We start from the raw sequence: 14,042 nt of genomic DNA on the forward strand, positions 1-14,042 counted from the left end.
CAAAATAGCTCGGTGATCTTCATACAACCCATTATAAAACTGGTTGCATAAGAACTACTGATCGAAACCGTGATGAGGAAGAGACCGCATCAATTTCTTAAACCGGCTCCACGCTTCATAAAAGTTCTCGTCTGGCGTTTGCTTGAAACTTGTGATCTTTCCTCTCAGCTGATTAGTTCATTGTGGAGGAAAGTACCTTTTATAGAAGGCTAGGGCCAGGGTCTCCTAGTTAGTGATCCCAGCGGCAGTTCTGTCAAGATCAGTGAGCCATTCTCGGGCTCCATCGGTCAGAGAAAAAGGAAATAGGACCTCCTTAATCTTGTCCTATGTCACTCCCTTAGTAGTGGGAATGGTAGAACAATAGTTAGTGAAAGCCTCCATATGTTTTAGCGGATCCTCTCCAGCTACTCCACGATACAAATTTCTTTCAACCAAGTTGATATAAGACGGTCTGATATCAAATGTGCTCCCATCTTCTGTCGCAAGGTTGAACCTTTTGGGAATAGAAGCAGCTGTAGGCTCAGAGTGACTCGCGATATTAGGCATCTTCACAGAACTAGCAGCAGAAATAGAATTGTCTTCTTTGAAAGACTGGTCTTCTGCAAATAAGAAGTGTTCAAGATCGGGCTCAAAAGTACTCAAGACTTCCTTTTGATTCTTTCTCAGCAGTCTTTGTCTATAGCGAAAGGTCCGCTCTGGTCAGCTGGCACTAACTCTGGCCTGTTAAACCTAGGTATAAAAAAAGACTAGAGAAAATAAATAAGAACTGTCTCAAGGAATTAAAAATTCCCTGAGACGAAGACAAACGAAAATAAGACAAATAAATAGGCTAATTGTCTCCCCGGCAACGGCGCCAAAATTTGATACTGTCGTTTTAGTACCAAAAATATTTTTTTTTTTTTGGTGAAATGTGAAAATTATATTAATAATTAAGAAAGTGTCATACATTCACCAATAGAGGCCTACCATAGCACCCCTACAACACAGCTACAAAAATAGAAAGTTACATCCAAGGGAACCATCTCATACAATGATACTTAGAAGACCACTGCCAATTTTGAGCTCTACTCTGCACAATATCCTGCACCTTCTTGACAACAGCTGAAAGGAACGGAAGGAATCCATCCACCCTGCACACATTGCGTACCAGCCACAACTGATAAATCAAGGCCAATATGGTAGCATTGACAATCCTTTTCTTCATTAAGGATCTACATCTCCATGAAGAGCACCATTCAAGAATCCCACTGTCAGGCATATCAACACCCAACCAGTCAGTGATCAATGCCCAACAATGCTTGCTGAAACTGCAATGGTAAAACAAATGAGACTGGTCCTCAGGTTGCACCATACACATGTCACAGGTGCTGTCCTGAATAACCCCAAAACGCACTAGTCTATCCTTAGTCATGAGTCTGCCTTGGATAGCCAGCCAACCAATAAACGAATGCTTGGGCACATTAAATCGATTCCAAATAATAGGATGCCAAGGAACCATAGCCTTGACACCTTGCAGGCAAGAGTAGCCCTCAGAAATAGTATACCTCCCTGCATTAGTCCTCCACTGACCATTACAGTAAGCATGTTTAAATTGATCCTTTACCTGACAAAGCTTTCTCCATGTCCAGCTAGAACTAGATGTAGGTACATAATCCAACCAGTTCTTGTCTTTAATGTACATATGATTTACCCATCGAATCCATAGATGGTCTGCCTTCAATGCGAGCCACCATACATATTTGCCCAGCATTGCTACATTCCAGAGTTTACAATTTATAATACCAAGACCTCCAGCTTTCTTAGCAGTGCAAACTTTAGACCAAGCAACAGGGGACGTTTTCAAAAAATCCTCAGACCCACTCCACAAATAATTCCTACAAATAAGCTCAATCCTATCCATCACAGTTAAAGGAATAATAAAGATACGAGACCAAAAACTGTGCAACTGGGAAAGAACAGACTGAACCAGAACAAGCCGCCCAGCATAGCTGAGTTTTCTAGCTCCCCATCCACGTATTCTCATAACCACCCTCTCCACAAGCCTGGAACAATCCCCAATAGCCATTCTGTTATAAGAAATGGGAATCCCAAGATACCTGAAGGGAAAAGTACCTTCTCTGAATCCTGACACTCTCATCACATACAACCTATCCTCATTGCTAATCCCATTAAAGTAAATATCTGATTTCTCTCTATTCATAACCAGCACAGAAGCCCGAGAAAAGGTAGCAAAAGCTCTCAGAATAGTGCAAATAGATTGTTTATCCCCTCTGCAAAACATTAGGAGATCATCTGCAAAGCACATATGAGTCAACCTAAGTGCTCTACACATGGGATGGTAATTAAACTCCAAGGTGCTGGTCACATGATTCAAAACCCTACTAAAATATTCCATGCTAAGAGTAAAGAGAAGAGGAGACATGGGATCTTCTTGTCTAATCCCCCTTTTTCCTTGAAAGTACCCAAAGTTGGAACCATTGAGAGACAAAGTGAACCAAGGAGTAGAGATGCACTCCATAATCCACTGAATCATCTTCTGAGGGAACTCCAAAGCAACTAACATCTGTCTAATGAACTCCCATTCCACAGAGTCATAAGCCTTCTTGAGATCCACCTTTATGAATCACCTAGGTGAGCAAGCTTTCCTCTTGTATAGCCTTACCAGATCATGACAAATCAGAATGTTATCAACAATGTCCCTCCCCTTTAAAAACGCACTCTGATTCTCACTAACTATATCAGGTAGTACAGCTGCTAATCTGGCACAGATTACTTTAGAAATTATCTTATAGACCACATTGCAACATGCAATTGGTCTGAAATCAGCCACTGTCAATGGTCTGTCCTTCTTAGGAATTAAAGTCAGGGTGGTAGAGTTGACTTGTTTAAGCATTCTTCCAGCAGAAAAAAATTCTTTCACAGCACAACATAAATCATCTCCAGTAATATCAAATGAATCTTTAAAGAATTGAGAAGTGTACCCGTCTGGTCCAGGTGCTTTATCAGCAGGTATGGAGAACAATGCCTCTTTGATCTCTTTATCAGTCACATCCCCAATTAACCTCAGTTTATGCTCAGTAGTTACCAATTTGCCAGCCTGAATTATGCCCCTATGCACCTTAGTCACTTTACTCTGGGTACCCAACAGATTCTTATAATATTGTATAAAAGCCTCCTCAATACCTGCAGGATTAGTATGGTTATTCCCATCCATGTCACGAATGCCAAGTATCTTATTCTGCATCCTACGAGCCTTGATGACACTGTGAAAGTAGTGAGAATTGTCATCTCCATCACTTAACCATTGAGTTTTAGCCTTTTGTGCCAGAAAACTTCTCATAGCTAGCTCACGTTCTTTATAGAGAATGTCAGCATCCTTAACAGCCTGCTGCAGTCCTCTATTAGTAGGGTCATCCTGTAACTGCCTCTGCATGCTGTGGAGATACTTCAAAGCAACCTTAGTAGTAGTCTCAATGTTGGCATATCCAGCTCTGTTAAGCTCTTTCAGAGGCTGTTTCAAAAGTTTAAGCTTCTTAACGAACTGAAACATTTTATACCCATACAAAGGAACCCTCCAACCTAGCCTCGAAAACAGTATCAAGGAAATCAGGATCCCTTCCCCACATGTTGAAGTATTTAAAACAGCTTCTTTGTGGTCTTACTTCGAGGAGAGCTGCACAAAGTGCACGGCAAAGTGATCAAAAACTCCCTCAGGGTGATAGGTTGTAATAGCATTAGGATACTCAATTAGCCAGTTATCATTGACAAGAGTTCTATCAATTCTACTGAACTTCAAGTCCCCAATCTCATGTTTATTTGTCCATGTGAAGAAAGCTCCATGAGCAGGTATATCACACAACCCACAGAAATCAACACACTCCTGAAAATCCCTTATCTCAGCCTCAGTGACCTCTGACCCAATTCTCTCGTTCATAGCCAACACATTATTAAAATCACCCATCACAACCCAAGGACCTCTAATGGAATTCTTCATACATTTAAGAGACTGCCATAAAGTAACACGATCAGCCAATCTATTATACCCATACACCATAGACAACCACCACACATTCCCAGTAGATAGAAATGTAACTTTGGTATGCACTACCTGAGCCTCACTTCTCAAAACCTCCAGATCATAATTACTTGAATCCCATATGATCCAAATCCTGCCCCTTCATGGCTGTCATTATTATGAACCAAAGCCCAATGAGAACCAATCCCTTGATGTACTTTATTGATTGCAGAAAATTTAACTCTAGTTTCTAATAACCCACAAACTCCTAAATTATTGGAATGCAAAAACCACCTAATATCTTTATGTTTATTTACACTATTCATACCACGTACGTTCCAAAATCCTATACTACCCATTTTCAATGACAAGGCCTTGCTCCCCTGGTTCCTCCTCAATCACTTGATACTGCACCGAATGCTCAAGCACCTCCAAAAATGTTCTCCTGCCATTACCCATGCTCATACCCCTCTACCTAGTAAATTTAGTTAAAACTCTTGCTGGCGAAAAAGGAGTAAATGACACAGGTATTGGAGTAACAAACCCCCTGGACAGGCCAATAGTGTCCCTAGGTTGAATCCTTAGAGAGCTAGCAGGTGGTGGTATTACCACGGGCTCAGGCACAACAACAGGGTGTTGTTGAACCCTCCCCTTAGGGACCCATTTTTGTCTGACCTGCTGTTGTCCCTTCTGCTGCTTTGTCCTGCAATCTCGTGCCAAATGACCCACACCCTTACACTCCGTACATATGACAGGCTTCCACTCATAGTGCACTATCTGCCTATGCACAACATCCAATTCATCCGTGAATTCTATCACATCAGGCAACTCTGCACCCATTTTGACCTCAACCATCACCCTCGCATGCCCTATGAAGGTTTTCAGTTGTGTATTGCTATCACACCTCACAGGGACCCTAACCAGACCTGCAATCTTGTTCAATGCATTTCCCCAGAATTTGAGAGGTAACCCATAGAACCTGATCCAGATTGGCACCATATCAACAGCCTCTCGAATCAACTTAGCAGTCAGCGTCCATTCTTTGACAACCACAGGTTTGTTATAAAAAAAGACAGGCCCAGACTGTAAGACACGTAGCTTCATAGCCTCAGTTTTGAAGCGAACTAGAAATATACCATTGGAATGAAAAGAAATCTGATCATATTCAGTATATCCCCAAACCCGCTTAACAAAACCATCAATGATCTTAAACGGGGGATTCGCTCCAAGCACGTAACAGTAGACAGCAGTCGACCAAAACGCTAACTCAGATTTAGTATCATCAGAAGTCAAACGAAGAGGACTTACCCTTTCTGTATCGGACCCAGATCGCGAATTAACCTCCGTCCAATTACTCCCATCATCAGAATCTTCTTCAGCGATTGAATCCATACCATTACTAAAATTAAAAGGCCTGATTTCCCCATCCTCGTCAAGAACGCAATCCTCAACCTGAATATCAACTTGAGAATCGTCAATTTCCTGATCGAGATGTTGAAACCTAGACCCAGATTTATTATTATGTGAATTACTATTACTAATCTGTGTTTTTTGAGGAGTTTTTTTATTATTATTATGATTTACTACTTTAATTATTCTACTAGATTTAGATTGATTTCGTTTTTGACGAGCCATTGCTAATCAAAGATGAAGTTAACCTAAATCGTTTCTCTCTCTAGATTTTACCATCAGGTAGTTTTTGTACCAAAAATAAATACCTAAGACTACTAACAGAAGTTAGCGGAAGTAGGGTCGATCTCCACAGGGAGGCTATTATATCTATCTGCTAATCTAAGTCTGCCCGGTAACAAATGGGGGTTTTAAACTTGATTTCTAAACTAAAAGTGATTAAGGCAAGAGAATAAGAGAAAAGAGCAGTAAAAGCAAAGATGAGCAAAGTATGTGATCAGATAAAGAGAAGTATGCTAGGAATTCGGTTCATCATGGAAATTAATCAACTCAATCGTAAATAGTTCAGACGATCTAACGTGAGAAGGGCAAGGAAAAGGTCCTTCTGGTCCGCTATCCACCCTAGATTACAACTAACTTCACTTCCGTACATCCTCATTAGGGTAGTCTACTGTTCATAACAGGTCTGTTCATTCCAATCTTCCGATCTAGGATTGAATTTAACCAATTTAACGGGTTTAGAAGCGTGCACTCAACTAAACGATTACAATTATATTGTGAATGAAACAGTTCTCACAATTTAATCAACTAACCTATTCACACAATCGTCAACTCACTACCATGGCTCCCCTAATCCTAACATAGGGGAATTTAGCTACTCATGCTATTAATGACACTAACAATAACAACGATGAATAAACTAAAGAAAGACATAATGGATGAGTAATAAAGATGAAGCATAAATTAATAAAGACAATAAATAAGTAGAGATTAAGGAACAAGAATTAAGAACAAACAAAGAGGAATTAAATTAAGAGTAAAGAGTGAAGAAAGATTACAAAGATAAGATCCGGAATTAAGAAGCAAAGCAACGTAGCAAAGAGAAAGGAGCGGCAGTAATTAGGAGTAGTAATGTATGATAAAAGATGATAAAGCGTCTGTTTAACCTAATGACGTCTTCCTTATATAAGGAAAAGTGTCTGTGAAATAAACTAAGATAATCACGGAATAAAAATCCCGTGTAATTAAGCAAAATACTCGATCGAGGCATTTGACACCTCTCGATCGAGTAACTTCCCAGCAAATCCTCTCGATCGAACAAGTTAGGACTTCGATCGAGGACTTCCAATTCAGCCAACTTCGATCGAGCTCAGCAGGGTCTCGATCGAACACCTTGAACCATTAAAAACACTCGATCGACCAAGAAAGCACTCAATCGAGCAGTTGGCCACTGAAAACAGCTTGCACACGTTTGGTCAGCTTACAAGGACTTCTTTTACGCTTCCCGAGGCATGGAACTTCTGCTCCAAATTCTCCATCTCCATAAATGCATGCTAAGAGGACTGAATAAGGCACAATTTTGCCACTTTGAGATCCATTCCTGCAAATGAGACAGAACAAACCAAAGTAGCCTATTCGGGGTATTTTGCAATACAAAACTATGAAATCGACATGGAAATGCGTGCAATAAGAGACTAAAAAGACTATATAAATTGCACGTATCAGTCACACTCAGCAATTAGATCCAATCGAGTCACAGATTTTCGCGACGGAACCTCCTGCCAGTCCTAAGGATCATCCGAGAGAACTAGTCCATTGACCAATTCAGTATCAATCTCGACATCCTCTTGTAACATCTAATCCACTTCTCGTCTCGCTTCCTCAATTTCCTCGTCAATTGTTTCTACATGAACATCTGCTACGATCTATTTTTGGTACTAGAAGAATTGTGTTTTTAATTATTACAATTATTAGTACTATTATTATTAATCGATGAACTAATATTATTTTGTGAATTTGTTTGAGAATTATTATTTAGAGTATGAGATTTAGGAGGAGAATTGTTATTACGTTTCTTAGCCATTGCTGCGAAATCAAGGAAAGCCTAAAAATCAGATAATTTTCTCTCTCTTCCATTCTCATTCTACCATATTATGTTAATATGAGTAAAAGTGACTCATTTTGCAACTGTGTCATTTTGTCTCTATTTGAACTATCACCATAAACATTTAAATTCTTGTGAATATGTGACCACTTGGGTTATGAAAAATGGCAAGTTCCCATGATATCCCTTAATTTTGTCAGATTTCCCATGGTACCCCTACTTTTAAGAATTTGCCTATGATACCCTTGAGGTTCCATTTTTGTGCCCATGGTAGCTCCTAATATAACGACCGTTAAATGGACGTTAAGTTTTGATGATGTGACAATGAATTAGTAATTAAAAATTATTAATAAATATGAAATAAAAATGGAAAGCATGGGTACCATAGGAAACCTGACAAAATTAAAGGATAACATGGGAAATTTCCTTAGTTGTTAGTTACTAATTTATTGTCACATCATCAAAACTTAACCTCCATTTAACGACCGTTACATTAGGGGGTACCATAGACACAGAAATGGAACCTCAAGGATACCATAGGCAGACTCTTAAAAGTAGGAGTACCATGAAAAATATGACAAAATTAAGTGGTACCGTGGGAAATTTCCGTATAAAAAACATACAATCATCTCTAAATTCATATGACCATACGAGAGTACAATGTTACCATTTAACAATCTATATGTTTTCATTTTAAGACTAAAGTAGCCAGATTGAAAGCTATTACATTTCCAAACTAAGGTGGTCACATTTTTCTTGACCATAAGAGAGTACAAATGTACGATTTGTATTCATTCATATATGTTATCATTTTAAGACTAAGGTGATCACATTAAAAGTTACTGCATTTCCATATTAAGATGGTCACATTTTTATGACCATAATAGAGCATATAATGTTAACATATTAGAGCAAATTATTAGCATTTGAGAATGTATATCTACTGATGGAAACACTGAGTATAATAGAGTACCTTCTGTTGGGTGGCATAAAGTCTGTGTACCTAAGAGGGAGGGGGGCCTAGGATTGCATCAAAGTTACTATTGGAATGTGGCAATGATTGGTAAACTTGTTTGGTGGTTATGTTGTAAGCCTGACAGATTGTGGGTTCAATGGGTGAACCACATCTACATTAAGAATGCTGAATGTTTGGATTATACTCCTTCTACTGATGTCACTTGGTACTGGAAGAAAGTGTGCAGAGTGAAGGAGATCATCAAAGAGGGTTTTGTGAATGGTCAGTGGAGTGTTGGTGTGGGAGATTATTCTGTCAGGAGGTGTTATGAATGGGTGCGAGAGAGGAGGGCTCATATGGACTGGTATAATGCTGTCTGGTGCCCTATGGCTCTTCCTAAGCACTCTTTTGTGGCCTGGATTATTACTCATCAGGGGCTCATGTTGAAGGACAGGCTGAAGTATTTCCAAGTTAGTGCTGATGATTTATGTTGCATCTGTATGCGTGCTAAAACCCAGAACACCTTTTTCGTAGTGTGTTTTTCAAAGAAAGTCATTTTTTTGCGCGAGTGGGTTCTTGGCTCTCGGTTGATCTCAGTCAGCATAATATGTTGGCAGCTATTCCTAGAAGAAGATGGAGCAAACTGAAGAAGACTATGGCTACAGCAGCTTTACTTGCTTGTTGGTATGCTATATGGTTTCAACGTAATTCTGCTCGTCTGAAATTTGTTGTTGACAAACCTGAGTATGTTGCTACCCAGGTCAAAGTTTGTCTTAAAGCTAAGTTTTCTCATTGTATGCCATCTGGAATTAAGCAAGCTGATTCCAGATGGTTGGCCACTGTTTGTTAAGCTTATGTTTTAGGGGCACAAATTTGTATTAGTTTGAAAAATGTAATGTCTGGCAAAAACGGTTGTAAAATTTGCTTAATTAATGAAATGCTTACATTTTAGCAAAAAAAAAAAAAAAAAGAGAATGTATATCTAGTTTTAATTAGATGTTAACAATCTAAGTTTAAATGGTAACATAACATAATGTTAACAAATGAGACTAATATGTGACCATTCAGTAGTAAATTACTACAAACTATTTTTAAGCCAACTTGCACAGTATCCAGCCCATTTTATTGTCAAATGGTACTATCCGACCCGTCTTCTATGACGGATAGTGCATGTCTTCAATGAGAATTTGTGATATGAGTCTTAGAGTTTTTAGATAATACTCCCTCCATTCAACTCTATATGGTACTTTTGTGTTTTTACGTTTGGTAACGCATGTTTTACATCGTAAATATCTATAGGTACACATTTGTAAAACTTGTAGAAGTTTGATATTTTTATTTTACTCCTAAAGACGAACAAAACAAGATTACACATGAATATATTTTATCTTATATATTGGGAGAAAATGGGAAGATTCTTCTTACTTGTGAATAGTGTACAAATGAAAAAGGTACCATTTGGAACTGAACTAGTTTTGTGACTTTGCAAACTCTAGCGGGCAACTTTGCCACTTTGCAAACTCTAGCGGGCAACTTTATAATAATATAAGAGAATGTTGTATACTTGTATCAAGTCATCACTGAAAGAAATACCAGTCAACTTTTTTTTAGCAAACAATATATAGTAAATAACTATGTATGTATTGTATTCAAAGTAGTCAATAAATTCTAAAAAAACCTTTGGTCGGTGAATAGAAAATCTAAAGACGACTTAAGTAGAGAGGTTAAAATAACAAATGAATTAAGGAAATGGGTAAGAAAATTTCTCATGCGTAGAGACGTAAAGTGCGTCTACCTTACAACAACCATACAAAGGATAATGTAAAACAGATAACCCATAATCTTAACAATAGAAATACTCCACCAGTCCACCATTTATATTGATCAAACAGTACGGACGCTACAATATTCATAACATGATCATAAGATTGTAAGGAAATATCAGCAATATCACTTTGTGGTTCATTTTAAACTATTAGATTCCAAAAACTCTCACATTCCAAATTTTTGTTTCAAACATGTTTTGTCTGTATTTGTACATCTTGCTTTCGGAACCCATCCACCTTCCTATTTTGCCCCTCGTCGAAGAAGCTACACATGTCTGCTCTTCTACCAAGTGAATATGATAACAAAGTAATTATTTTTATTCAAAAATAAATTGATACATGTAAAATATTCAATATATATACATTACGTAGCTGTTTTAAAGGATACTTGTGAGGAGTTCAATTAAAAATAAAATTAATTCTACAAATGGCTAATAATCACTAAGTATTATGCACAACAAAACCAACATAGATAAAGAATAGCTTACATGGTGATATAAGGATTCTATAATAAACCTTCCAACTCTAACTCTCCTACTGCAATCATTATTATAAAGTTAATTAACAATTAAAATTATCATTGAGGGGGTTAATTGTAACACCCCGGCCCAAACCGGGTCGGGAGCGGTTACTTATGATAGCTCATCAGGCTGTGTACATGGCCCACATATCAACACGGGTCCTTTATAGCACATTTTGTCCTCACTCATGCTCATCCCGGGAACCTTCCCAGGAGGTCACCCATCCTAAGACTACACTCAGCCAAGCACGCTTAACTATGGAGTTCTTTTGCATTGATGACCATAAAAGAAAGTGCACTTTGTTGATATGAGTAGTACTTCCAATCCCTTTAAGCACTAGTCATTTAAGCCGATCACTAGACCTCTTCAATTAACGTGGGGTATTACAATCACCCCCACTTGAAGAACGCAACATCCTCGTTGCGCCTAGGAGCATAACCGCTAACCCAGAATCCTCCCCCACTAGGTGGGTGATCACAATGGAGCGTATAAAAATGGCCTCCCATCACCACAAGGTCGCAGGGTTGCTCTGATACCACTTGTAACACCTCGGCCCAAACCAGGTCGGGAACGGTTACTTATGATAGCTCACCAGGCTGTGTACATGCCCACAGATCAACACGGGTCCCTTATAGCGCATTTTGTCCTCACTCATGCTCATCCCGGGAACCTTCCCAGGAGGTCATCCATCCTAATACTACTCCCAGCCAAGCACGCTTAACTGTGGAGTTCTTTTGCATGGATGACCATAAAAGAAAGTGCACTTTGTTGATATAAGTAGTAGTTCCAATCCCTTTAAGCACTAGTCATTTAAGCCTATCACTGAACCTCTTCAATTAACGTGGGGTGTTACATTAATACTATCAGTCCATCACCAATTATATACAATAAGGAATTGAAATAAAGAAAATTAAAATGAAAATAGAAAATAATAATGAATTGAATTATAAACTACAAAATATATAAGAAATAAGGTCGAAAATGTAAGTAATATTATCAAGTACTCTGTTAAATAAAAGAATAAGGAAGAGATCATATCTTCAGTAGTTCAACGGAGGGTGCAAATTTCTGCGTAATTTCTTATACGCCCCCTATACAATTATGTAAAAGGAATCTATATAAATACAAATAATATTCCATTACTCATTATAAAACAAATAATTACTTGCAAGATTCATTTTTCAAATTTCACGTGAAAAACCGCCTTATGCAAAAATCTCAAAAAAAAAAATCTTATGAAAATAGTTACCTCTCACCTCTTTAATTTTGTTAGTATTTTACTATGATAAGTATTTATAAGGTACCTAATAATGAAAGGATATTAGTATGACGAGTATTTGAAGAGTCGGAAAATGGTTGTTAATGACCACATTCAATGTGTTTACAAAGGTTAAAAGTTACTACTATAATAACATAAATCAAAATATAATAAGGGTTTTGATATATACAACCCAATGGGTTGTATTTAAGGAACTAATTAAAATATGCATTAATTGCATTGGGTTGTGTATAATTTAGTCTTAAATTCCTAACTTAATACCAAATATGGAAAATATTAAATGCTTAAATACAACCCAATGGGTTGTATATATCAAAACCCATATAATAATGGTGAGTGAAAATAAAAAGGTAATCCCAATAAATAAAAGAATTATTGGTTAAATAAATAGGATTAATTGATAACCAAAATAAATAGGGGTTAAGGAAGAGGAGGGCGTGGGAATGGGGCTGGTGTGCCGGGACGAGAGGGGATGTGTCTTGTGGGGTGCCTCGATTGTGCAGGTGCAAAGTTGGGACCCAAGGGTTGCTGAGGCGGCTGCTGTTCTCGAAAGCGTAAAGGAAGCGGTACGTTTTGGCCATACGAAGATTATCTTGGAAAGCGATTACCTACCTGTCATTGATGCGCTGAAGCGGAAGGCTGTGGGAAGAAGTATTTTCTCGCTTGTTATAGCTGATATTTTAGCTCTTTGCAATTCTTTTAGTTCTATTATTTGGTCTTTTGTTAGTCGAGCAAACAATTGTGTGGCTCATGAGTTAGCTCATCCTTTTCCTAGAGTAGCTAGTAGTTTTGTTGGATCGGAGACTCTAACTCCGTCTGTGAACAATGCTGTACTGTTTGATTTATCGGTAATTCAATAGAACCTTCGGGTTTCCCCTCAAAAAAAAAAATTATGAAAGGAAAATAAAAAGTTTGTACTAATTTATTTCTTGTATTTGAAACTACAATTTTTTTAAAATTTTTTCTATTTATAAGCATATGACATATTGCATAGTTAGATATATAGATTATTAATCATGTGTATTTAATTATAAGGGTAAATATGACTTAATCATGTGAGATGTACCACATATTATTTGGAGAATAGGAGGAGATTAGCTCATTAATCCATTGATTTTAGCATTTAATAACTTTAGTTATTTATTTCTTAGTTTTTTTTATAAGTATTCTTATAAGAGATTTTATGATGATATAATATAAGTAGATGTGTATTTAAAATAGTGCCATGTCATAATAAACTATTACCATATCATATAACTATTACCATGTCATACATTAAACTATTGCCATTTCATATTAATTTCTGACATGTTACATTAAATAGATGTTTTTTTTTTGAGGGAAACATTAAATAGATGTTTTAGCCAACCCTTTTAATTATATTGTATAGATAGATGTAGGGGGTATGAGGTATTAAAATTTTGAAGACAAAAAAAGAGCCTAGGTTTTGAAATCCAAGCTTATATATTGACATAATGGGCTATCCTAATCAAACACTCCGCCAAAAACCCATGAAAAACTAGTCTCGCTGAAACACGGATAATTGACTCGATCGAGTGCCAGCAATTCACTGATCGAGTCCCACCTACACTCGATCGAGTGCAACGCCTAAGTAGCTGGCTTCAAACCCTCACGAAAGTTACTCGATCAAGAATCCATACCTCACTAGGTCGAGTACCCCCTAACTCGAACGACGGGTATTACAAGTCAACGGTGAGCAAAGCAAGCAACACAAAAAGCATCCAACTATTTATCATTAGGGTTTGTAAGTTACTCGATCAAGCAATATCCTAACTTGATATTTATCGGAAACAGTAACATATATAAGCAATGGTGAAATCAGGCCCTCTTAACTTTCAATTGTAGCAATCAAGCCCCGTAACTTTAGTTAAAAGTGAAATTAAACTCTATATTGTTTGACCAAAATTCATT

The 14,042-nt window shown here is 37.6% G+C and overlaps 2 protein-coding genes across 2 annotated transcripts; one reads left to right on the forward strand and one right to left on the reverse strand.

Annotated features, from left to right (window-relative positions):
* Positions 1 to 324: 324 nt before the first annotated feature.
* Positions 325 to 2,563, reverse strand: LOC141632670 (uncharacterized). Its single transcript, XM_074445194.1, has 3 exons — positions 1,030 to 2,563; positions 715 to 729; positions 325 to 599 (listed from the first exon to the last, which is right to left on the reverse strand). Exons 1-3 carry the CDS (start codon positions 2,561 to 2,563, stop codon positions 325 to 327), a joined length of 1,824 nt encoding a protein of 607 aa, XP_074301295.1.
* Positions 2,564 to 12,553: 9,990 nt separating this feature from the next.
* On the forward strand, positions 12,554 to 12,970 carry LOC141632671 (uncharacterized). Its single transcript, XM_074445195.1, has one exon. The coding sequence runs from the start codon at positions 12,554 to 12,556 to the stop codon at positions 12,968 to 12,970; it is 417 nt and encodes a 138-aa protein (XP_074301296.1).
* The last annotated feature ends 1,072 nt before the right edge of the window (positions 12,971 to 14,042 follow it).

Source organism: Silene latifolia, chromosome Y (assembly GCF_048544455.1).
Source record: "Silene latifolia isolate original U9 population chromosome Y, ASM4854445v1, whole genome shotgun sequence".
Taxonomy (NCBI): Eukaryota; Viridiplantae; Streptophyta; class Magnoliopsida; order Caryophyllales; family Caryophyllaceae; genus Silene; species Silene latifolia.